The following is a 23543-nucleotide window of genomic DNA, read 5'->3' as shown; positions in this document are numbered from 1 at the left end:
CTGCGCCGATTTTGACGTCAATCTTGCCTTTTCATCGCACGTGAACGACGTTTTCCATTTCCCAGAGGGCTACCAACATCCATCACCCCCCTTCATGCCTCCCACTTTTGAACTCATAAATCGCATCGCGGCTCGTCCCTCAGAGGGACGGAAAATGTGTGGGAAATGTGAAGGCCAAGCGAAAAGGACATCCCATTTGACGCCATGGGAACCAGACACAGATTCCAAGCGATGATTCTATCTGGGAGGAGGAAGAGACATAAATAGACCAGCTGGTGCCACTGGTGCTGGTTCGGATGCTGCCGTAGACTACACGCGGACAGAACGTCTAGACGGTACTCCAAACGGCCATATATCGTCGTCGATAGCTGCTTCTGATGCGGCAAGAGTTGAACCGTGTTCCGCGACGATAACACATGCCGAGGACACGCGTCCGCCCAGAGTTGTCCCACCAACTCTTAAGTGGCATCAATGGCAGAAAAGTTGTACTTGCTGCTTTTACAGTGCGCTCGAGAAAGCAGTTGAGTAATTCCACTGGCAGGACGACCAACCTTTCCAACTTTCTGGAACAACTCGTCTAAGCACTGCTGCTGCAACTCGTTGGTATTCCGCACGAGCCACGTGATACGTGCGATTCTTCGGCCAGCTGCGAACCTTGGGCGACGGTGTCCTCGAGGAACGGAGGAGACAACGCGCACAGAAAGTGAGACTAAGTGGCGTCATTTCGTGACGGCGATGGCATCGCCTTTAATCAGCAGCGGAATTTTCGCCTTTTCGGGAAGAATGACGCTGCAGCAGAAGAAATCAGACAAACAAACAAGGGTCCAAAAACGTACGGAATGTACGGTGATGACATTACGCGCCACCTTGGGCATCCGGGATTCGTGTGAGCTCTGCGGCGAGGCACGTGCCAAGTATCGATTAGCTGGAACTGTTCCAGGGATGCTTGATCTTCTTGTTGGGGGAAAGGTCAGTCGAGAGTTTGGAACAAAGAAGAACTTGTAGCATTTCCTAAGGATCAATCGCTTCAATCGAGTTCTCGAAGAAGCCTCGCGTACCCGCGCTGCAGCAGTGAATAATTGCAAGTTGGCGCTATTGTTGTAATTTTCAAACTCAACCCACCAATTGAACTTCCGGCTCGACCTTGGTGTGGGGTAACGCCATCCAACCAGCCGACCACAGAGGGGCACGTGTAATAACTGATATCTAAAACAAATCGATGGACGATGTTCTGAACACGCAAAGTTTACATACAATCGAAGCAAAACAAACGACACGTCAGATTTTGGTTTGAACTTTTTTTTGTGGTTGAAAATGTTGAGTTGTTGAGCGAGTGAATCGTTTTGCTGATAACCGCCGCTGGTCATGCTTTGAGCTGGGCCTTATCAGCGCCAGTAAATTGATCTCTGCGACGACCTGAGGGTTTTACGTCAATTACTTTTGCTCTCGGGGAGATTCCAGGTTTGCAAAATAAATCAGAGTAACGTGGCGAAAAACAGATCTTTTTGTGGTGGTAACGGAATTGTTGTTGATTTGCAAACAATGTAATTTTCATTTCGTGGTTTTGTTCCCACTTATAACCTGGGGGGCAAAGATAAATTTTGATAAAAACTTGTTAAATGATTCGTAAACTATTTAGAATACATTCAGGGTAGCCGATTTCTTAAATCCCGGTTTCATACCGTTTTTCCTAAAAGACACAGTGCATCAAATTACAATATTTATAAATGTGGCCTTATCATCAAAATACTTTTGAAATGCATACATTTGGACAGGTACTTTTTTCAAATCTAACCATTTCTCAGGATACCTTCAAAAGGTGGCATGCACTAGTTTCGAACGAAGCCGTTATTATCGGTTTTCAATTCCATTACCTTAATTTACATAAATCTTGGGATATTTCATTTCAATGCCAAAATCAAATTCAAGATCAAAAACTTTGTTTATTTTAGAGAACTATTATTTTTTTACTGGAAAGCAGGAAATGACTGTCAAAGCGTTTGAAAGTGATTTTTATTCCAAATAAGTGAACTTCAAAATTGAAAATTTGGGTTAAAAGATGGAAAAAATTATTCAACATTTATGCACACACTTTTCAATATTTGGTTCTGCTTCTTTGAGAAAAATGATCTATTAAGTTTCTTTTTTTCTTAATTTGATTTCTTTTTTTTTAATTGGCTAAATATCTACAATGTACCCACATTTTCTGAGTCAAAAATCATGTTTCATCCTTAATTCATCCAAAGAAAAACGCAATACAACTGTGCAAAAATCGGTAACCGGATTTTTTTTTCGGGAATGCAAATATCGCAATTCCAAACAGTGTTTGCCTTCCTCACCTCAATGAGGAAAGGCTATACAATCACTCGAAAAATGAACTTCTTTATTCGACCTCGTAGACACACCTTCACGTATACCTATCGACTCAGAATCAAATTCTGAACAAATGTCTGTGCGTGTGTCTGGATGTGAGTACGTGCACCGAAAAATATGCACACGATTATCTCCGGACTGGCTGGACCGATTTGGACCGTTTTGGTCTCATTCGATTCGACCCTAGTTAATATTATGAAGTTTAGAAAAGTACTTCAAAAGTCATGCTAAAAAAACGATTTGGCTATAGTTTGAAATATTATAAAAAGGGTGGTTTTTGTAAGAAAACTTTAGTGTTTTTAATAAACTTTTTTTGAGGCCGTATCTCAGATATTTTGATAAAAATATGCGAGGAAGGCACCTACCACCTAAAGGTGGATTAAGTAACGTTTTTTAAACTCAAATTTCAGATGAATAATAACATTTAAAACCAAGAAAAAAAAAACATTTTAGTTTTTTTGATGCATAAAAAGTGACTTTTTACCAGTAGATGTCATGATCAAAATTGACTATAGTTTTAATTCTTTAGAAATACCAAGTATTTCAGCGATCCCTAGAATAAAAAAAGTACTTAAATCTTATAAATATCAAAAAAATATGCTTGCAAGTTGCAATCATTAATTAGTTCTTAACAAATAATTAGAAAATCTTTATTCCAACGAATATCTTACATTGAAATGAATATGATTTGTTACAATTTTGTATACATTAATATTGATATACATTATAATAAAAAAGGAAAGATAAAATATATATAAGACTTCAATAATCATATACTTATGTATTTTTTTATTTCAAAAATTTGTTCTAAATATTGATACGTAGATTTGATGGGAAAACTGGAATCATATTAAGAATTAATTCTGAAATAAAAAAAAGGTTGCACAAGGTAAATTCCTAGTTTTTTATATAAAAATTGAAATTAAAAAATTACAAGCAATGGTTTTAACATTTGAATAAAAAAATGTTATAAAAAGCATGTTACGCCTGCCCAGATATTTTGCAATCTTTATTTTTCAAAATATCAAAGTATTGGCGAAATATTTTTTTTGCAAAAAAAAAAAACTTTTTCCAGTACTGTACAGAGACCATCCATAAACCACGTAGACACTGTACACGCTCCATTCAAAAAAGATTTTTTTGTAAGGACAATTGTCCGCGAAGGGTGGAAGGTTGAGATTTCCAAAAAAGTCCACGTGGTTTATGAATTGTCCCGACAACGGAATTTCACCAAAAAAATAAAATATTTTTGATAGATCTCAAATATGCTAAATATGGTTTTAAACGCAGGAAAATCCATTTCATATTATTTTCGGTTCATTAGACTTCTTTTTTCATTAAAATTTTGAAGTTTTTTGAACAAATATTTGTTTGCTCCTTGATGTTTCAGACCGATTAAGAAGGGTGGGGGCGTCCTTGCAAAATTTAAATTTGGACTACAGATCGGATAAAACGTGACACTAGAGCTGAATTTTTTTTCATAAATTCATTGATATTTCGCAAATTTGTGACAGTAACATTTTGTCATACTTTTGCCTAGTTTGTTTTTTTTTAAATTATCCTTGAAATTTGAAATTCAGTTTTTTTTTCTAATTATCCCTTTTTGACCTCGAACGGTCAAATTCGGTAACTCTGTGTTGTTGAATTCGACAACATGGAAATGTTTCCAAAATCGTTAACATGATTTTCGATTTTGAACAACAATGTTATCGATTTTGAAAACATTTGCAGTGAAAATCGAGAGAAATGTTGAAGGTTTTTGAATCATTTTTATGTTGTTGAATTCAACAAAACAAAGTTGCCGGATTTGATTTGGACTACTATCCGTGTAGCTTAAGGACAAACACTTTAAATAAAATTGATATTGAAAAATCTAAAGCAATGTTGGCGATCTTGAAAACATTTAAATGTTTACAAATTTGATAATAAAGAGATACCGACATTGTTTGCAGAATTTTTTCCCGTGAACAATGAACATTATACGCACAACTACCTCCCACGATTTTAATCTCCGCAAGTTGCACAACTTTTTTTGGAGAAAGTCCATCGCTTTACACAACCAACAGGTATTTCTCGATCTCATCTCGAACCCCTGCCCTAAAGTCGCAAGAAAAGGTACAACCCCCCGCAAACAACCTACCCCGCGTAAACAAAAGAGCGATGACTCAAATTGTTTTCCCCACGATTTTCCACGCAGCTATTCTTTTACCGGTTGTGAAACCCTTTTGGCCCAGCCAAAAACCTCCTCGCCGCTGAATTATTCAAAGCCCGTATGCTAATGGATTTGGCGCGAACAACCAGCCAGCAACGGTCAGCGGTGGATCGACCTATAACCGTTGCCAATGCATTACACCAGGGCCCCCCGTCCGTCCGTCCATGGTGGTCGGCAGTGGTGGCATAATTGCTTCTCGCATCATTGATTGCATAAATTCTGGCAGCTCCGATTGGCACAGAGAAAAACCTTGAAATATGATTATTTTTAAGAAATCAGAACAAATCAAATAAAATAATAATAGAATTATAGAAAACAAGCAAAACAACGTAGATCTCATGTAATTTTTACAGTGTTGCCTTCATTTCCATCAAAGCAGAAGAGTTTTGACTGCCAGTTGGCAAGCTGTTGTGTGAACTTGACGGCAATGGACCGGACCCACCAACGGCATCTAGTGTTTCTTAGACGTGCTGGGAAGTACGTTCAATGTGATGGAAGAGAAGCTACTTGAACATACACGACTGACTTGCTAGTTGGTTGGATGGTTGCACAAAATTATGGTAATTGGTTTGGAAATGGCCTGGCTGCTAGTGGCCATAGTCGTCGTCGATTGCCGCCAAGTTGAGCCAATCAATCTAATTGGTTGTTTGGAAATGGTAAAGGTCGGTGACCCCACGCTGCTCATCTTGGGCGGTTGAAGTCCTCTGAAGTGCACTGGAGTGCGACGATACGCAAGATGGACTGTAAAGTTCAATCAACTGTAGTATACTGGCAAGGACACTGCTATCATGAAGTGGTTTTAAGAAGTTGAATTGAGTGAGTTCAATTGGTTAGTTTGTGGACATACAATCGAAGTCATGATTTCGTCGCCATCGTGCTAACTTGTCGTACGTGCATTTTGGGCAAAATTGAGTTAAGAACGCCATATTGTGCAACTCACAATGCCTCACCTTTTGACCTTCACAGATCCCCAAAATTCGATTTCAATCCTGAGATATTCAACAAAAACCGAAAAAACTCCGTGCATTTTTGTCACTTTATATATGAAAGTAGTTTCAATCTTGTCGTGCTATCTTGTCACTCCATGAAAATTGATGTAAGTGTGACAAAAGGCCAAAGGGATTTCAGGCCAGGAAAGTCAGGATGCGTTTGTCGCACGTACAAGCTAGACTACCGTAAACATTTGTAATTATAACTCGGGACTCCAGCAACCAACTTCAACCAAACTTTGGGAAAATGCACAGAATGGTCAGCCAAACAAAACGTGTTTGTTATTGTTTACATTGCGTGCTCTCGTTTTTGTATATTCAAGGTCAAACATTAAAACGCGTTTTTCTCGGAACGTCGAAATGGCGGGTGCGACAAGATAGCACGACGACGTCGATTTATTGTTTGAGTCGTTTTTTTCCAAGAAAAAACTCACTTTATTTTTTTGTATCGTATTGAAGTCGCAGTTTTTTTTTCAATATATTTAAACATCATCGATGGCATAACAATGAAATTAACCCCGAGGTGTTGTTACCTTAACTAATTTAGTTTTTTTTCAATCATCAAACTCTGCCCTGCTAAACAAGCCGGCAAGTGTTCCATGTAAATACAACACAAAATAATCCAATTAAAAATTCATATGGCAGCAGGTTGGCATCGTAACGCTGCAGCAAAGACCCTGACAAGGTGAAAATCAGTCGCGACGTCGTCGTCGCTGGATGTGTCGTAACTTGTGCAAAGTGCAGTGTTCTGCAGCTCATTTGTGGTTTTTTTTCTTGCCTGAGCCTGCCAGGAGAAAGAGGTTATATTGGGCTAGACTGAGCGGTGGTGGTTTTGCGCATTCATGAAAGTTTTATTGTGCGATAAAACGTGGTTCATGAGAAAGCATTCGGTTGACAGAGAAAGGTAGAAAAAAGTGTGAAAAGTTGTGTAATTTAGATTACGTTGGGGATTGATTGTTACGATGGAAGAAAGTTTTTGCAGTCGGTGTTGGTAAACTACTTTTTTTACATTGATTAAAAAATGTCAGTTATTTTTAAACAAGCTTTACTCTTGGTTAAGTTGAATTGATGTTTCACGTTGAGGATGATTTAGTTTTTTTGTAAGAAATATTTTGACATTTCAACACAAACAATTTTGTAGAAGTAGCCAAAATTAAATTTCGTAACCAATGCCTTGTAAGATAAATTTACCGAAACCACGTCAAAAATGATCACTTTTTGTTTCCGACATGTTAAAACTTATTGTTGAAAATTTATAGCATTGTTAAAACTCTGATAATTATCACACAAATCATTACTGAAAACTTTCTATTCCTTTCATTCTAATTAGTTAGTATGTTATAGCACAGCAAAAAAAAAAGTATTCATCCAACTGTGTATAAAATGTCTGGGTCTTAAACCAATTTTGCATTATTTTATGAGATTGTATATAATATTACACCCAGAAACATGTAGGTCATCAGTACGGGGATCCTACTTTACCCCTTAGTCATGCTCACATATGCGTTTATTCTTCCCATTCTTCATTGGTCTGATAGCCGAGCGGGCCAAGACGCCAGCCCGCTCTGTTAGTGCTAGGTTCGAATCCCGTCGGTTGTAAACTTTTGCGTGTGACTTTTCTCAACAAGGTGATGAGCATGCTTTTTTGGATTCTGAAACGATATCCATGAACGATTTGAGTTGAATTCCGTTTCGGAATTCGACTGGCTGACTCAAAATCGTCTTCGATCGGATTTGTTTTAATAATTGATTCGATTGCTTACAATCATAATCACAATATCAAAGGCACCTTTTGTAGTAACTAACACCAGGTGAAATTCAAGTTGACGGCTGATTGTGGTTTTGTTAGCTTCCCTTCTCTCACGACGTTAAACTAAAAAATATATTTATTAGGATGTAACAAAAATGACTTTTTGGCGGGCATTCAAGGGTTTGTTCGGTGGGCATACCAAGACCAAATCCAAAATATGAGCTTGATTGGACGTAACAGGAGCTGGCGCTCCGCCCTTCAATTTTAAATGGGATTTAACCCGTAAAAAAGATTTTTTCAAAAATGACAATTTTTGATGCATTTTGGGCACTGAAGCGTTTACCAAAAACATCACTAGCGTGTAGGCCAGGTCCTTGCGCATCTTTTGGTATATATCACATTGAAGTTTGGAGCACCCTGGAGCTCGGTACAGCTCCGCCAGCTCCTGTTACGTCCAATCAAGTTCATATTTTGGATTTGGGCTTAGTATGCCCACCGGAACAAACCCTTGAATGCCCGCCAAAAAGTCATTTTTGTTACACTCTAATATTTATTTTTCTTAATTTAAAAGAAAAATGTTTGTTAACAACATGCAAAATTTATTTTAAAAAACATTTTTTTTTGCGATTGTTTTCAATTTCAGTTTTAAATTTGAAACTAATTTAACAACCGAAAAGTATTTAACAGATGTTGTAGAGTGCATCATTTATAAGGTAGCAATTTAAAGTTTAATTTTAACTGAAAAAATATCCTGTTTTTAGATTTTATAAAATAATATCCATGATTGTTCACTACTGAAAATATGTTTGTCCAAATGCTGAGAAAAATTTTCAATAAATTTTCCTAAGAGACATTGAAAATTTGACCTCTGGTTTCTGAAATACAGCGAATAAAAGAAAAAAAAAGCAAAAAAAAAAGATGTTTTTTAAGTCTAATCTTAATTAATATCTCAGAAACTAATGGCCCTTTTTTCAATGTTAAAAAAAACATTTGTGAAATTTTTGAATTTTCTTTTATATTTTGGAATTAAAGCGCAAGGTAAAATTTTCATTATCATGTCCCTTTAAAACGTATTTTTTGAGTAAAATTACTTTTCTAAAAAGTTGCAGTAATATGTCCCCTAAAACATATAATTGATTTGGATATCGAGATATTGAATTTTTGTGAAAAAAAAAAAAAAAAAAACTAAGCAATCGGAATTTCTTTTTCGTGTACCTTCATTTTCCTAAACAGTCCTCATCGATACCTACAATTTTGCCGAAGACATCAAACCGATCAGTAAATTCCTTCAAAGATACAGATTTTGGAAGATTTACGTACCATTTTTGTATGGACAACTGCTAAAATTGTGAGGAGCCGTAAGCTCCACCAAATTTGAGACAAATCAGAAAAAATAGTCTTACAAAATTCGACTGAAAACTCGTAAACGTTAACACTCCTGAAATTATTATTAAAAATTAGATAAAAAACAGGTAAAATCAAACTTCATTTCTGGAGTTTTTTTTGAAAAGGTCCAATAAACCAAATTTTCATTTTTTGCTTTTTGGGTGTTTTTGAATACCCCTGACTCAAGGCGGTTCCAAAAACACCCAAAAAGCAAAAATTGAAAATTTGGTTTATTGGACCTTTTCAAAAAAAAAAAAAAACTCCAGATTTTTTAAAAATAAGGGTCATTCCAGGTCAACTGGGTACACTTTTGGACTCGACCCTCACCGATTTGGACCAAACTTGGAGGAAACGTTCATCTATCGATAGTTAACAGAAATCCCAAGTTTGGTGCTGATTGGACCATCTCTTTATTTTTAACACCGCCCTCTTTTTTGACGATTTTGAGCATGAGCAGCATGAGCATGAGCATGGTTGACTGCCAATGAGCTGCTACTCCGTTATAGACGGATCAGCTGAAGTTACACAATGAACCAACAGATGATTAGTGGGAGCTAATCATCCTCACTGTATAACCCCTGAAGATCTCTGCTTCAAGTCAATACCGGCGCCCCCCCAAGGAGATGCAGTTCAACAAAGGTAGGAATGTTAGTCCGATAGTTGAAGTTGCAGACTCATCAGACACAGAGTTTGTCGCTCTTTTTTGACGATTTTCTAAAAAAACTTTTTTTTCTTTTAATCATAAATTTGAAGCTATTTGAGCAAAAGACTTTCTACAGGTTGCATTTATAGAAAATTGTCCAAGGAATTCGATAAAAATAAAATATTAACCATTAAATGCCCCCTAATATTATATTTTGACGTTTTATGTATAAAAAATCAGTTTTGAGTAATTTCTTACAATTTTATTTGTTTTATTTTATCATAATCGTGTTCCCCGGACAATTTTACATAATAATCAATGTAAACCCCAAACTAAAATGAACTTTTGGTCAGATACAGCGATTTTACGGAAAAAAAGTTCGATTTTGCGTAGCACTCGAAAGTACATTATAAAGTTATTATTAAAAGAAAAAAAAAAGTTTTTTAGAAAATCTTCAAAAAAGGGAGCGGTGTCAAAAATAGAGGGATGGTCCAATCAGCACCAAACTTGAGATTTCTGTTAACTAACGGTAGATGAACGTTTCCTCCAAGTTTGGTCCAAATCGGTGAAGTTCGAGTTCAAAAGTGTACCCAGTTGACCTGGAATGACCCATAAACTTTTCAAAATAAAAATTTTGAGGCATTCGTTTTTTTATCTTATTCAATTATATAAGACGAAAAAATGGGGTTTTTTTTCCGAAAGATGCTACTTTTTTTTTATTAAAGTTCAATGAAAAAATACATGTGTGAGGTTTATTTTAAAAAGCTTGATTTGTGCTACAGATTTCGAGGAAAAAGCATCCAAACTATTTTCAATGAAAACGAGGCATGAGGCTCTTATTTACGGATAGTTTTTTCAAAGCTATCAAAATACCAACATAAAAACATCACAATCCACACCCCCTTAACGAGCGCTTCACAGGCGATTAATCCGCCCCTAATCACTGTATCGCAAATGTTGTTTTTCGACGAATTTTCCAATTTGTACGCCTTTACTACCAATGGCTCGTTCCGCATTGCATATTTGCCTAGTAATTAGCCGGCTCATCATTTCCTCTTTTTCCTCTTTTCCCTTGCCGCAAAAACCGCCCTCTCCAAATCAGTTGTTTGCAGGGAGGGTGTGTGGGGGAGGTGGGGCTGGTGGTCAGCTTCGAATGAATACTATGCATTGTGAACATACTTCTCACTTGGCGCTTTTTCCGCAACGTAAGTGTGCCCACTAAACATACCGACCATTTCAGGGTGAGTGAATGTGTGTGTGTGTTTTAGTTCGCTACTGTGAAAATATTGACCATAAACAAGTGCGCTCTTCACATACGGAGTCGTACACTAACTAGCTATCTCGCTGTCTCTTTCACTCACTCACTCAGCTGGGTAGTATCTATCATTTCCCCATGCTCGATTACTACACACGTCGGATGTCGAGTTCAACAGCCCCCCTCGACGACGATGGAGTCCATTTCACTGGCACACGCAACTTGATGGAGCTTCCTGCTTCCACCACAACAACCACCACCACTGCAATCTCCATAATCATCTGGCGAATGTAATATGCGAATGGTCATGATGGTTGTTTTTCCCATCGGTGGAGCATTGTTTACAGCTGGGGTCTCTCTCTCTTCTCCATTATGCTGAGACACAATCAAAACAAGATGACGAGGCTGAAATTGGAGTGAAGTTGTGGTCCAGAGAGTGAGGCGACTTCATTGTGATCCAGAGGTACTGGGTTCGATCCACTCTGTTCAACACCAATTGTCCGTTCAAAGGACCCCGAAGAAGCTTCAAAGTAAGCCATAACGTTGGTTACTTCGCACAATGAGAAGTTCATGCTCAAGCTTTGGTCAAAACAAATCAGAGTCCGCAAACAGAGTTGCTTCGGTATAGCCTTATCAAGCCGGAGAAGATTCAACGAACCGCAAAAACCGCGAAGAAATGGATACATAATTTTCAGATTAATCCATCTTTAATGAATTCTTATTACCTCATCAACGCACACGGGCTTGGCGCCGCCCCGTCCGGTGAAATGGAGATTGCACGTGCTCTGGGAAGCTTCCGCGGTGAAATTGCTTCTGACTGCGAAATTCGAAAATAATTCAGGCTGATCATATCTGTGAGAAGAAAAGTCACTTACGACCTTTTGCCAGTCAACAAACTACGTCACTGTTGATGTTGTTCTGAAGTGACCGTCATCCAGATAGCAATGGACGTTTAATTCAATTAAGCTCAATAACTTCATTCTCGGGAACTCTGTCTGTATTTCCGTTTGCTTCAATTTGTTGAAAGCAAAAAAAAAAATGAGAATAACCAGCATTCTACAATCGTTTCATGTCGGAAGTCCTCAAGTGCACACTTGTGTCTCTTAAAAATTTGCTGGCGACCGTGACATGACAATCATTATTTACGACATTTTCGAGTGTTTTTTTGTTTTGCTCGGAGTGAAATTTTCGGTTTTTTTTTAATATTGTAACGGAGTTTTCACCTCTCATCGTTTGCGTGACGTGACGAAGAAAGTGATCGTGTGATCGTTGTCGTCGTCGACTTGACGATGTGACCGTTTGATGGCAGTGTCAATGAGCGTTAATTGGTCTCAATAAGTTCTAATTGGTTATGATGGTGGTTTGAAGGGTGCCTTACTGTTTTGAAATTTGGATGATTGTATTTTGTCGTTTGAAGAAAATAAAAAAAAAATACATTTGTTTTTTTTTAATTTTTTTGTTTGTTCAGAGAGACTGCACAACTCGACATTTTTGTCAGTATACGCTTCAGTTTCGTCAAGGTATGAAAAATTTGGGCTCTTTGAACTCGCTTGAATAGATAGAATTGAATTTTAGTAAATTTCCAGCAAAAAATAATAATAATAATTTTAGGTAAAAATAACATCAAAAGCAGCCATGATAACAACACAGTAAAAAAATCTGTGTAAAATCGCATGCAAAAGCATGCACATCACCTTTGTGAGCAAAAGCATGTAATATTGTATGAGAAAAGGTGTACACAAAAAGCATGTACAAAAGAAAAATAAATAAATTTTGCAGACCCCAAAAATAACATCAATCTGGTGAGAGTCATATCCAGATTAGCAAGTCCGCGCCCCAACCATCTCGGCTATCTCGCCGCTGTGAATTTAGTTGGATCAACACCGATGTAGCTCTACGTTCCCCATACATCGTATACAGTTAATTCAGTATACGACTTACGGGAAACCTACTGGTACATCGGCGTTGAACACAGCATTTACAAGACGGTGAAATAGCCGAGACGGTTGGGCGCAGACTTGGTAATCTGGATATGACTCTCACCAGATTGATGTTATTTTTGAGGTGTGCAAAATTTATTTATTTTTCTTTTGTACATGCTTTTTGTGTACACGTTTTCTCATACAATATTACATGCTTTTGCTCACGAAGGTGATGTGCATGCTTTTGCATGCGATTTTACCATCGGATTTTTTGCTGTGAATTAGTGCGCATTATTGTTAAGATGATTCCATACATTTATAATTAAAATCTTCAATTTTTTTTACTAGCAGGAAATTCACTAAAATTCAATTCTGTAAATTGGAGCGTGTTTAAAAGCTCATCCAAATCAAGTTTTGCTTAAAATTCTTACAGTATCTATAACTCAGCCTTAAAAAAGAAATAGTCAAAAATGATCACAAAAATATGAAGAATGATTTTGCTTACGGTAATTCAATTTTAGAATTTGTCGGTATGAATTGGACTAAAAATGGTCCGAATTTAGTAAATATTAGCAGTCAAGGCGAATCCCATCATGGGTTTATTAAGAGGAAATGAGAAATATCACTCAAAATTTTTAAGTTATTTCGCAAGTTCATTTTCGCAAATTTGAACAAATTGGCTGAAGCCATTTTTCATAATTAGTTTTTCCTTGCATTCCATATACAAACACAATTACAAATTTGTGGACAGATGGTAATGTAAATATAGAAAAATCTGTATCTTGAGAATGGATTTTCTGATCGATTTGGTGTCATCGGCTAAGTTGTACGTTGTGATTAGGACTGTTTATAAAAAATGAGTTCACGGATAATTCTTCTTCATTGCTAAAAGTGTACATTAAAAAAATTGCATCTTTTGAGCCTAATTTTACGAAGATGCAAAATAATTTTATGAAAAATAATGAAATTGGGAAAAAAATGCAAATTAGATCATACAAAAAAATCATTCATAAGATGCAAATCATATTTGCAATCAAACATTATTTGGCTGAAATTTAAAACAAATCGTTGAGGAATAGCATCTCTCAAAAATATGTTCGAAGGCTGAGATACAGTTTTTTAAAATTTGTGAAAATGAGGGCTTCTCAGTGTATCGTTTTATAAAATGGACTTTAAATAGGTCATTTTCATAGGTAAAGCTTTTTTTTTTTTTTGTTTTTGAAAAGAGCAGAAAATTTCTTAATAGTTTCTTTTTTAACAGCAAAAATCAAATGTTTTCAGGGTGTTTTCCCTTGAAAAAAGAAAAAAAAAATAGAGAAAAAAAATGAACTTAAAGTTCTATAAACTATTTTTTTGCAAAATGAAATTACGAAATTGAATACAAATGGAATGGTATGGAACCATACTGATCTTGGTAAAAATGTGTTTAAAGTACGTCAAAAGATGTAGATTTCAACTAATTTTTACATTTTTTAAGGGTTATCAGTTAACGATAATAATGAAAACTTTGATAAATTGGATTAGTTAAGTTTTCTCGAAGCGTCATGTTTTTACCAATAAGATGGGTTCAAACCGGAAAACAAACTGCATTATCGAAATTTGTACTCAATTTTTCAGTAAGAAAAGTTTAAATTATAAGTTTCAAGTATAGTTTAATACAAATATATTTTCAAATTATATGAAGGTATTTTATTTAGAAAAAAAATTATGTGTAGGTATTTTATTTAGATTAAGTCTCCTGGTAATTTTGGACAATTTATGAATCATGCTAAAATATTTATATTTTTTTGAAAAACACACAATTTTTAATTTGTTTAAATCAAACTTTGAACTTTCTATTTACCTAACCTCGAATTTGCACACAATTTTAGTCAGTCTGGCATGATCAACTCAATTTGATTATTAATTTTGTAAAAAATCAAATCACCTTTAAAAAAATAATGGCAATGTAATAGGAAATATGAACATTTTTTATGCCAGAAAAAAATGTGTTATTTTGCTGATAAAAATGTGTAAATTTAACACTATTACAGCGTTTTGTCAATTTCCAGTCTAAATTGAGGTAATATTAAATGATAAAATAATTTATATTACTCCTTCCAATTTTATACCCTCAAAACAAACACAATTTTTTTACTGTGCATGGTAAAAGTTTCATACAAAATTCGAGAGAATTTCTTATTTTTTATATGATGTTTTTTTTTCTCGGGCTTTTTTTGCAACTATGTAAATCTTGCTCAATCGCGTAATTTTCACGATTTATTTAGTTTTTCAAATGTATTAAAAACTAGAAATCATTAGTATAAAAAAATCCATAAAAAAATCCTTTAATTAAATATATTGACACAGTTTTTGCCAAAAATGTCCAAAAGTGAAACTTTGAACTTCAACCTTCAAAGCTCAACCAAATTAACCTTCGAAGTGAAATCGACTTCAAATGCATACTAAACGGTTCAACTGCCATAGCAGTAAATATCGCAAATAAATGCACCTCTCCTCGTTGTCTACTAATGCCCCGTACAACACACACAAAGTGTGTTCCATAAGTTCACACACGGCAACAACTTTCACTGACAATTTATTCGCCAGATTGAACTCTCCGTTTTGCTGAGGGTGCACCTTTGAGTTCAAAGCCATAACCGTACTGTTGTTTTTTACGAGCCAACCAGTTGGTTTGTTTTTTAAATGCGGGCATTTATTTTGGTTTCTGCACTTAAACCAACAGACAAAAATAATTATTGCACACTCACTTTTTTGCTGCACCCTTTTGCGGAGTTTTGGGTTGTGGTTTGAGCCGCAGACTTCCTCATTGGAAATAAATTTGCGGTCTTTGAGGAAATTATTTTTATCTTATGGTTAATTTTTAACATTCAAATTAATTAAACATTTCAGTTCGCTTTTAAGCTTCCAAAGGGTTACTTAAACTTCGGAAGTTTACTCTTCCAACTCGTCCACCGCAAGCCAGTAATTGAATCGCAAAAGCAGTCAAAGCTTTTCAAAAACAGTCCAACAAATGAGGTTGTTTATTAAGGTACGTTCATTGTGCGCTTCCTCTTTTGTTTCCCCGCGCGTGTGTGCGCTATACCGCTCTCTGGTGGCAGCTTTGCGAAACCATTTTTTCCTAATTGAATTGAATTGAAAAGTAAGCGCGAAACCGCACCGAGCAGCAGTGTGTGTGTCCATGTACGTGTGCATGCAAGTGCAACAGCCTTCAACACAGCCGGTGCACAAAACGATCATTCCAAATGACAGCACCGGCAGTGCAGCACTTTTCAAAGCTCGAAATGCACACTGTAAACAAAAACAGGTAATTTTACATGCGATTGTATGTAACAAAATTATGAGATATTAGTAAAGATTATTTCGATATAGATTCAAACAGTTTTACAGTTTTAAGCAAACATTCACGTTCAAAAAGGAAATTGTAACTTTACATAGAATCGCATGTAATTTTTACAGTGCACTGACCTGCGAATTGGTTCAGGTGCTGCCCAAGATTCGTGTGGTCTTTGCGGGGCCAACACCTCTAGGGGAGGAAATGGAACTACCAGCCTGGGCTTTGCTTCGTTTCCGAAGCTTAGATTTCGTGCAACAGATCTCTCTCACTGCATCAAGGTAAAACTTCAGAGATCTTTCAAGGCGTTGAACGGAGATTTTTTTTTTTTTCGCGAGAAACTATAACTGACACTGAGGGAATTGGACAGCTCAGCATTGGCTTGGTCGGCACAAAGTAAGGGAAAACGCCCGCAACTTGACTTTTACTCATGTTTAAACAGAGTTGGGTGTGGGAGTTGGACTGTTAAATATTTAAGAGCGAGTCCACGAGCAAAGCATACCCATCTCGCATCGACCTCACCAATCTGCCTGAAATTTTCAGGGGTTGTTTGTACATATATAACTAGCATCTGGTAAAAATATGAGCACTCTAGGTCAACGGGAAGTGGGGCAAATCGGGACACAAAGTTTGATGGTTCAAAAACGTCAAAAATCTTAAAATGGCTATAACTTAGGCAAAATTCAATTTAATTTCAAAATTCAAAATGCATCTAAAAGGGCTTGAAAAATGCAACAAAATGCAGGGTAGAGCATCTCAATTGGTTATTTCTAAAGGAGTTATTGGCATTTTAGTGAAAAATAGCATAATTTTCAAACTCAAATAAAAAGTGTTCCATCCAGATATCAACTCGGTTCGACCTGCAGCTTGTAGAGGACATCTGGGACTACCATCTGAGACTGAGAACGCTTTGGGTAAGGCAGTTCAACATATTAAATGGACACTTTTACTTTTAGTGATTTTTTTGGTTGTAAATTTTTGCTCGGGGGACCCCTTAGATCCCATTTTTTGGTGATAATCTTATCATATTCGTGTTATTCGAGACAATTTCACAATAGAAACATGTATAAAAATGTTCATTTTCATCCATTTTAACCCTTTAAAAAATAAAAGTTAAAAAAAATCTTCGATTCACATTTATTGAAAATCAAGTTCGTTTCCAAGGATACTAGATGACACCAGAAAAAAGCAGCTTCTCAATTTTTTTTAACTTTTATTTTTTAAAGGGTTACAATGGATGAAAATACACATTTTTATACAAGTTTCTATTGTAAAATTGTCTCAGGAACACGAATATGATAAAATTATTACCAAAAAATGGGATCTAAGGGGTCCCCCGAGCAAAAATTTACAACCAAAAAAATCACTAAAAGTAAAAGTGTCCATTTAATATGTTAAACTGCCTTACCCAAAGCGTTCTCAGTCTCAGATGGTAGTCCCAGATGTCCTCTACAAGCTGCAGGTCGAACCGAGTTGATATCTGGATGGAACACTTTTTTATTTGAGTTTGAAAATTATGCTATTTTTTCACTAAAATGCCAATAACTCCCTTTAGAAATAACCAATTGAAATGCTCTACCCTGCATTTTGTTGCATTTTTCAAGCCCTTTTAGATGCATTTTGAATTTTGAAATTAAATTGAATTTTGCCTAAGTTATAGCCATTTTAAGATTTTTGACGTTTTTGAACCATCAAACTTTGTGTCCCGATTTGCCCCACTTCCCGTTGACCTAGAGTGCTCATATTTTGGCCAGATGCTAGTTATATATGTACAAACAACCCCTGAAAATTTCAGGCAGATTGGTGAGGTCCAAACGACGTCCCATACAAAGGGGTATGCCCTGTTCGTGGACTCGCTCTTAACAGTTGATGTATCATCGTGGTTGTGGTGTTGGTAAAAGAAATGAGCAAAGTTGGTTTCTTACAGGAGACACGACATGAACGGCGCTGGAAATGTTCAGTTTTATAACTTTCGCTTAAATTGAATAAATCTTATTCGGAGTTATCTTTTAGTTTCCAGGGATTCCACATAGAATCACCCCAGCTCTCCTTCACCTGGGCGTCCACATAGGCCGTTCAGTGGGGAAAATCCAGCAAGTCACTTTTCGGCCCCCAAACATTATCAACTTAATGGAAAATAAATTGGCTTTTCCATATAACAACCCCCCACCCTCTTGATTTGTTTAGGGGAAAAACAAATGGGCCCTGGGTCGTCGATCGTCGATAATGTCTTTGGGGGCCGAGCCCACATAAAACAATATGTCCCCCCCCCACATCGAATCCATCCACATTATCAAAGTTATGATTCCGTCCCGGCAAAACCAGGAGTGCCTACACAGAAAAAAAAAAATCCGGTAAATTTACATCATTTATGATGTACCAAAAGTGCACGTCATTAATGATGCTTATTTACATTAACTTCAACTGAAATTTACATGCCTTCCGACGTAATCGCACCGAGCAGTCAACCATTCGAAAACTTGTAAATTTCTGATGAAAATGATGTAAATTTACCAAAGCAAAAAAAAATTTTTACTCCGTTGAATTTTAAATCCGATGTAAATTTCAAATGCTTCTATGGCCAAATGTGGTTTTTCTGTCCTTTCTGATCAAATTAAGCACTTGACTTCATTCAAAGAGTACTTATTTTTAATCATAAAAGACAAAAGTGAATGATTCTAAACTACATTGGGCTAAGAGCTTGAAAAGTAGTATCAGATTTTAAATTCAACGGAGTAATATAAAAGTGTAGGAAAAAAGCTTATCAAACTGTGAATTTATCTCTGCGAGATTGACTGTAAAATAAAAAATGCATTTCTTACAGCTGATGTAGTCAAGATGATATCAACACTACAATAATCATCAGATCCAAATCTCGTAAGTGCGGGATCATTCTCAGTGGCTTGTGCCGGAGGCCGTACATCGACACGTTTCAGATCCTTGTGCCTTAGGGCAAGATGCCCATCATGATTGGCGCGCTCTCCACCGTATCGATAAATTCATCCATCTGAGGAAGGCGGACAGCTAGTCGTTGGTTTGAAGCACTAAACCGTCGAGTTTCAATTCGGCGACACGTACTAGACGGAGGTGGCAGCAGCCAGGATCTACAACAAAACACAATATTAATTACGCAATTAAGTTTGATTTCGTTCAACAATTTGACCCACCTGAAGAAATGAGACCAACAGCGTCATAGTAACTCCGGTATCGTGAAGGTTTCGTCGGTGGTAACCAGATCCAGACTCGTTTGAGCATCTTGGTCCTACATAACGGTTCGGTGCCATGTGTGAACAACATAGGAAAAACAAATGCACGTATACCAAGCTTTCCTTCTTGAGACGATGCTCCTCAGCCGATCGGTCATTGAGCACTCCAGCGCCATCACTGCATAAAAGAAGAAATTTAAAAAAATAAATAAATGGCAAATCTAAAAGGATTTTACCTTGATCAACAGTTTGCGGACTTTCCATTATGGCCGCGTACTGCGGCGAGGTAAATTTTCACAAATCGGCCACGTTCAGGTTGACAGAGCTAGTTCCAGCCTTGGCGGACAGATCGTCTTTATCTGAGGCGTGCACCTTTGTGCCGTTATCCAGCAAAAGCTATATCATCAGGATCGGTTGTACTCGATGCAACGTCGTGACAGCTGGCCGTCATCGGAATGTGGGTTATCCGTCGTGTCCAAATCACCTTCCTTGGCCGCAACAGGCCGCAACCAGCGTGAGATCCTCCGAGTTTTAGCACGATTTTCACTCGATCTTATTTTTTTTATTTTTGTTTACTTTGACCACTTTGACAACTTGATGGTACCCAACCCATCCAGCTTCAGACGTTTCGTTGGAGTAGCGTGTAATCAAAATTGGGTATTGCAAGGGGCTACTTTTTCTAGAGAAACACTATCGGTTGTAAGGGATCGTACATAAACTACGTGGCCTTCAAATTTGAAATCGGCACTTTAAAAAAATCGATATTTTCATTAATTTATTGAATTTTTTACAGTTTTTTGAGAGAAGCATGACTGTTACAATGTATTCAGCAACTTTTTGTTCAAAAATAAAATAAAATTAGTCTCCTTGACCCCCTTAAAACCCGACCAGGGCTGAGAGACAAAAACTTTAATTTAAATTTGTACCAAAAAGGTTTTTTTTTGCAATTTTAAAAATTGAGGGAACTCCCAGAAAAAAAATGTTTTTTGAGTCTTAGCTTAAGTAGGTTACTCACGTTTAGAGTACAAAATGAAAGCAACCAAACTAGGTTTGAGTCAACAGTGTATTATAAACTCCTGAGCGTGCAGCTGTCAAATTCGCTCTTTCTGTCCTGCTTGCACCATGAACGACAAAGAAGGAAGATTCCACTAAACGTTGACAGCTGTTGACAACTTGCTCAGTTATAATCATTTGCCGTGATCAGTTGAAGCTGCAAAAAAATAATGCTGAATTCGGGAAAAGTGCTTTTAAAGCACCAGCAAATCGTCCTTTTTCTGATTCGTGCCGTTCTAGAAACGCCAGATCAAGATGCAGTTGCAGAGGTCGGACCCCGGGAAACCATCCAAGATGTTAAGGTCAAGTTCGCCGCCCTGGAGTGCATCGAGGAACCGGCCCAACTGGTGCTGTCCTGCGAGGGCATGCTACTCGCCCACGACTCGCTCGTGTCCGCCCTCGGCTCGGCCGAACTCGACCTGACCGTGCCGCTGCTCGGTGGTAAGGTACACGGTTCGCTGGCCCGTGCCGGCAATGTCAAGGGCCAAACGCCGAAGGTCGAGAAGAAGGAAAAGAAGAAGAAGACCAGCCGTGCCAAGCGCCGCATCCAGTACAACCACAACTTTGCCAACGTGGTGCAGGCCTTCGGTCGCCGCCGCGGTCCGAACGCCAACTCGACGTAAGCTGCTCTGAATGGTGTGCGGTTCGAGTGTGAGTGTGGGTGGGATTTGTGGCTTGTTTGATTCCTTGCGAAGATGAAGGAAGAAAAGGCGAGAATAAAATGAAGAAACGAAAGAAGGTAAATTAAAATAGAATTAATTTGTTTACCAAATAATAATTGTCGGCGGAAAACACAGGGTATTCGTATCGCGTCAAGCTCTCCGGACGTCGGGGGTCGCTGGCAAGGCGTTGCCCAGTCCCCCTTGCCCCGCACCCCACGGGCCACGACAATTGCAGCTGCGGTGCGGCTAGAGGAGGCGAAGACCGACGAAGGGTGAACATGTGTTGTGAGAAAGCGGTAGACACGGTGGCACAATCCGCCGTGATGCAGGGACGCGGAATGACGAGAACCGGAATCGGAAGTCTGGCGGAGCATCACCGTATCGAGCCACCGCGGGAAAGAGCATGAGCAATCGCGTAGACAGCAGAGTGAGTAAAAAGAAGAGGATAAAGGCAGGTGCATCTAGGTCTAAGGAAGAACTTGGGTGTAAATCTTACGACAATTACGGGAAACCCGGTTGACAGTTATCTGGTTCCGAACACCGCTTTTGAGCAACTGGGTAAACTAATGTAACAACTTAAGCAAAACAATGTGAATTTGTAAACAAATGTACTATTTGTTTCCCTTTTCCCTTCAGTGAATGTTTGCTTTAAGAATGAGCTTTTTATTTACAAATCCACATTGGTCCATTCACAATGTTTAGCTTGAACTATTAATTTTTAATGCTTACCAATGTTTATTATTTACCAATCAACTTTATTTAGAAACCGCCTTCCGGATTCTTCCCGGAGTACGGCCACAACATCCGCTGACCATTGTTTGCCGACTGTCGTGAAAATCGTTTTGCCACTAATGACATTTATCTAGTTTGTTTTGACTAAAATAGAGCGTTTTACCGTTTCATTTGATACGAAAACACTTTCACTGAACTCCGCACCAAGCGCACCAAGCATTAACAACAAATCAACTGATTTGTTTTTGTGAGCTGTCACTCGCAAAACAATTTGAACTTTAAATTTACATGTTTTTCAAATTTTAAATTTCACAAATATACATCATAAGTGCCATTTACATGCTTTTCAACTTTCAAATTTGTGACGAGTCAAAAACAAAAATTCCATTTAAATGAAGTTCAAGCATTACGTTGAATCTGACTTTACATGAAGGCTCTTTAAATGCAATACATCTATTTACAATGAATTTCAAAATTACATTGAGCATGTTTACGTTCAAAACAAGGTTTCAGTGTCGGGTAAATTTACATTTTTTTTTTCTGTGTAATTCAATCAGCGAGCTTTGTGGCGCATCGGCGCCCAAAAGTGGCAAAAACCAGAAGCCGGCCTCTTGTGATTGCGGAAAGAGCTTCCCAGCAGTGTTGCTGAGTGGGGTTTAATGGGCAGAAAAATACGCCAACCATTCTCACTGGGTTGTTGTAATCAATTTGGAGGAAGGTGGTGAAAATTGGGGGCTGGCAGAGGGTGGAGAGTCACTCATAACATATTTTTTGTCTGTCTGGTTTGGATTTGATGGATGCTTAACTTTGAGTTGATTCTGAAATTAATCTACTGACATCTGTTCAGTATTTTTTTATTTTTTTCAGGAACATTTTAACCATGGTTATTAAGGTTAGGATGAGTGAAATTATTTTTTTGTAAAAATCCAAAAGATATGATTTTACGGAATTAAATCTTCATGTTTCTGAATTCCCAAAGTTTCCAATTCCATGAGACAATGCACCTTCAACCAGAGGTAAAAATACCAAATTTTTGTGTGGTCGTTTCCGTAATGCAAATGAACGCGCACAAATTAATCAATAAAATTGAATAATGACTCAAAACGCGGAAAAACGATCCATTTCACTTCTTTCGAGCAGCAATCGCACACAAGAAAACTCACACGTTCGCGGCATGCCGATTATGGCGTAATTTCCTCCACGAACCAATTCTTTCAATATTTCTCGTTCGTTCCTTTTTCTTCAACTGCGTTAACACCGTAGCGTCCATGTTCATAGAAAAAATATTTATATTCATCAACATTAATGGATAACTCATTCAAAATTTATTTCGAAAAATTCAACCAAATCCGGAAAATTTGCTCGGAAAATGCACAGCAAATTAAGTTGCAAGCTGGGTGTAAAATAAATTTTGCATTATTTTTTGAAATTCTATATAATATTACACCCTGAAATATGGAACCCTTCAGGTTGGAAAAACTTACTTGACCGAAATTGAAAATACATCCGTTTATCCTTTCCATTCTTCATCGGTCTGATGGCCGAGCGGGCTAAGGCGCCAGTCCTTTTCTGTAGGTGCTGCGTTTTAATCCCGCCGGTTGCACATTTTTTTGGTGTTTATAAAATTTTACATGCAGTGTGTAATATTAGATGTATTTTTTGAAAAAGGAGTAGTACATGCTTTTGCATGTGATTTTATCATCTTAATTTTTGCTGTGGGATCAACTTTCACTTATTTGAATGTTTTCATATAAATTCCGCATTTCGTCAAATTACACTCAAGACTCGGAAATGTAGAAGTTATGATGAAAACCAGCCTTTTTGTATCGGTGTGCTCAACCTACAGGCTTTCCATCCGGCCCCGGAAATTTCCGTTCAAACTCATCATGAAAATGAATAGGTTTATTTAATGCAATGAAACAAACAAATAATGTTTTTGATTTCCCTTGGCATATTTTTTTCAATGTTTTCCAATTATTTATTTCAAGTTCTTTTGTTTATATTTTACAATATTAGCCATTCAAGA

General features: G+C 37.3%; 2 protein-coding genes and 1 long non-coding RNA gene across 6 annotated transcripts in view; 1 reads left to right on the top strand and 2 right to left on the bottom strand.

Moving 5' to 3' along the window:
* Positions 1-23543, bottom strand: part of LOC6038347 (DENN domain-containing protein 5A) — a 47705-nt gene that overhangs the window by 14481 nt on the left and 9681 nt on the right. The window lies entirely within an intron of this gene.
* Positions 18547-19597, bottom strand: LOC119766586. Its single transcript, XR_005276996.1, has 3 exons — positions 19307-19597; positions 19032-19248; positions 18547-18968 (listed from the first exon to the last, which is right to left on the bottom strand). It is a non-coding gene; the product is annotated as an uncharacterized LOC119766586 (long non-coding RNA).
* LOC119766585 lies at positions 20283-20761 on the top strand. The gene has a single exon (XM_038251400.1). It carries the CDS (start codon positions 20294-20296, stop codon positions 20744-20746), a length of 453 nt encoding a protein of 150 aa, XP_038107328.1. The 5' UTR covers positions 20283-20293; the 3' UTR covers positions 20747-20761.

This window comes from Culex quinquefasciatus, chromosome 2, assembly GCF_015732765.1.
Source record: "Culex quinquefasciatus strain JHB chromosome 2, VPISU_Cqui_1.0_pri_paternal, whole genome shotgun sequence".
NCBI lineage: Eukaryota > Metazoa > Arthropoda > Insecta > Diptera > Culicidae > Culex > Culex quinquefasciatus.
This window is presented reverse-complemented; position numbering and strand designations above follow the sequence as displayed.

Coding starts and splice junctions, on each gene's coding strand:
- LOC119766585 (XM_038251400.1), top strand. CDS start 20,294: ATGCTGAATTCGGGAAAAGTGCTTTTAAAGCACCAGCAAATCGTCCTT.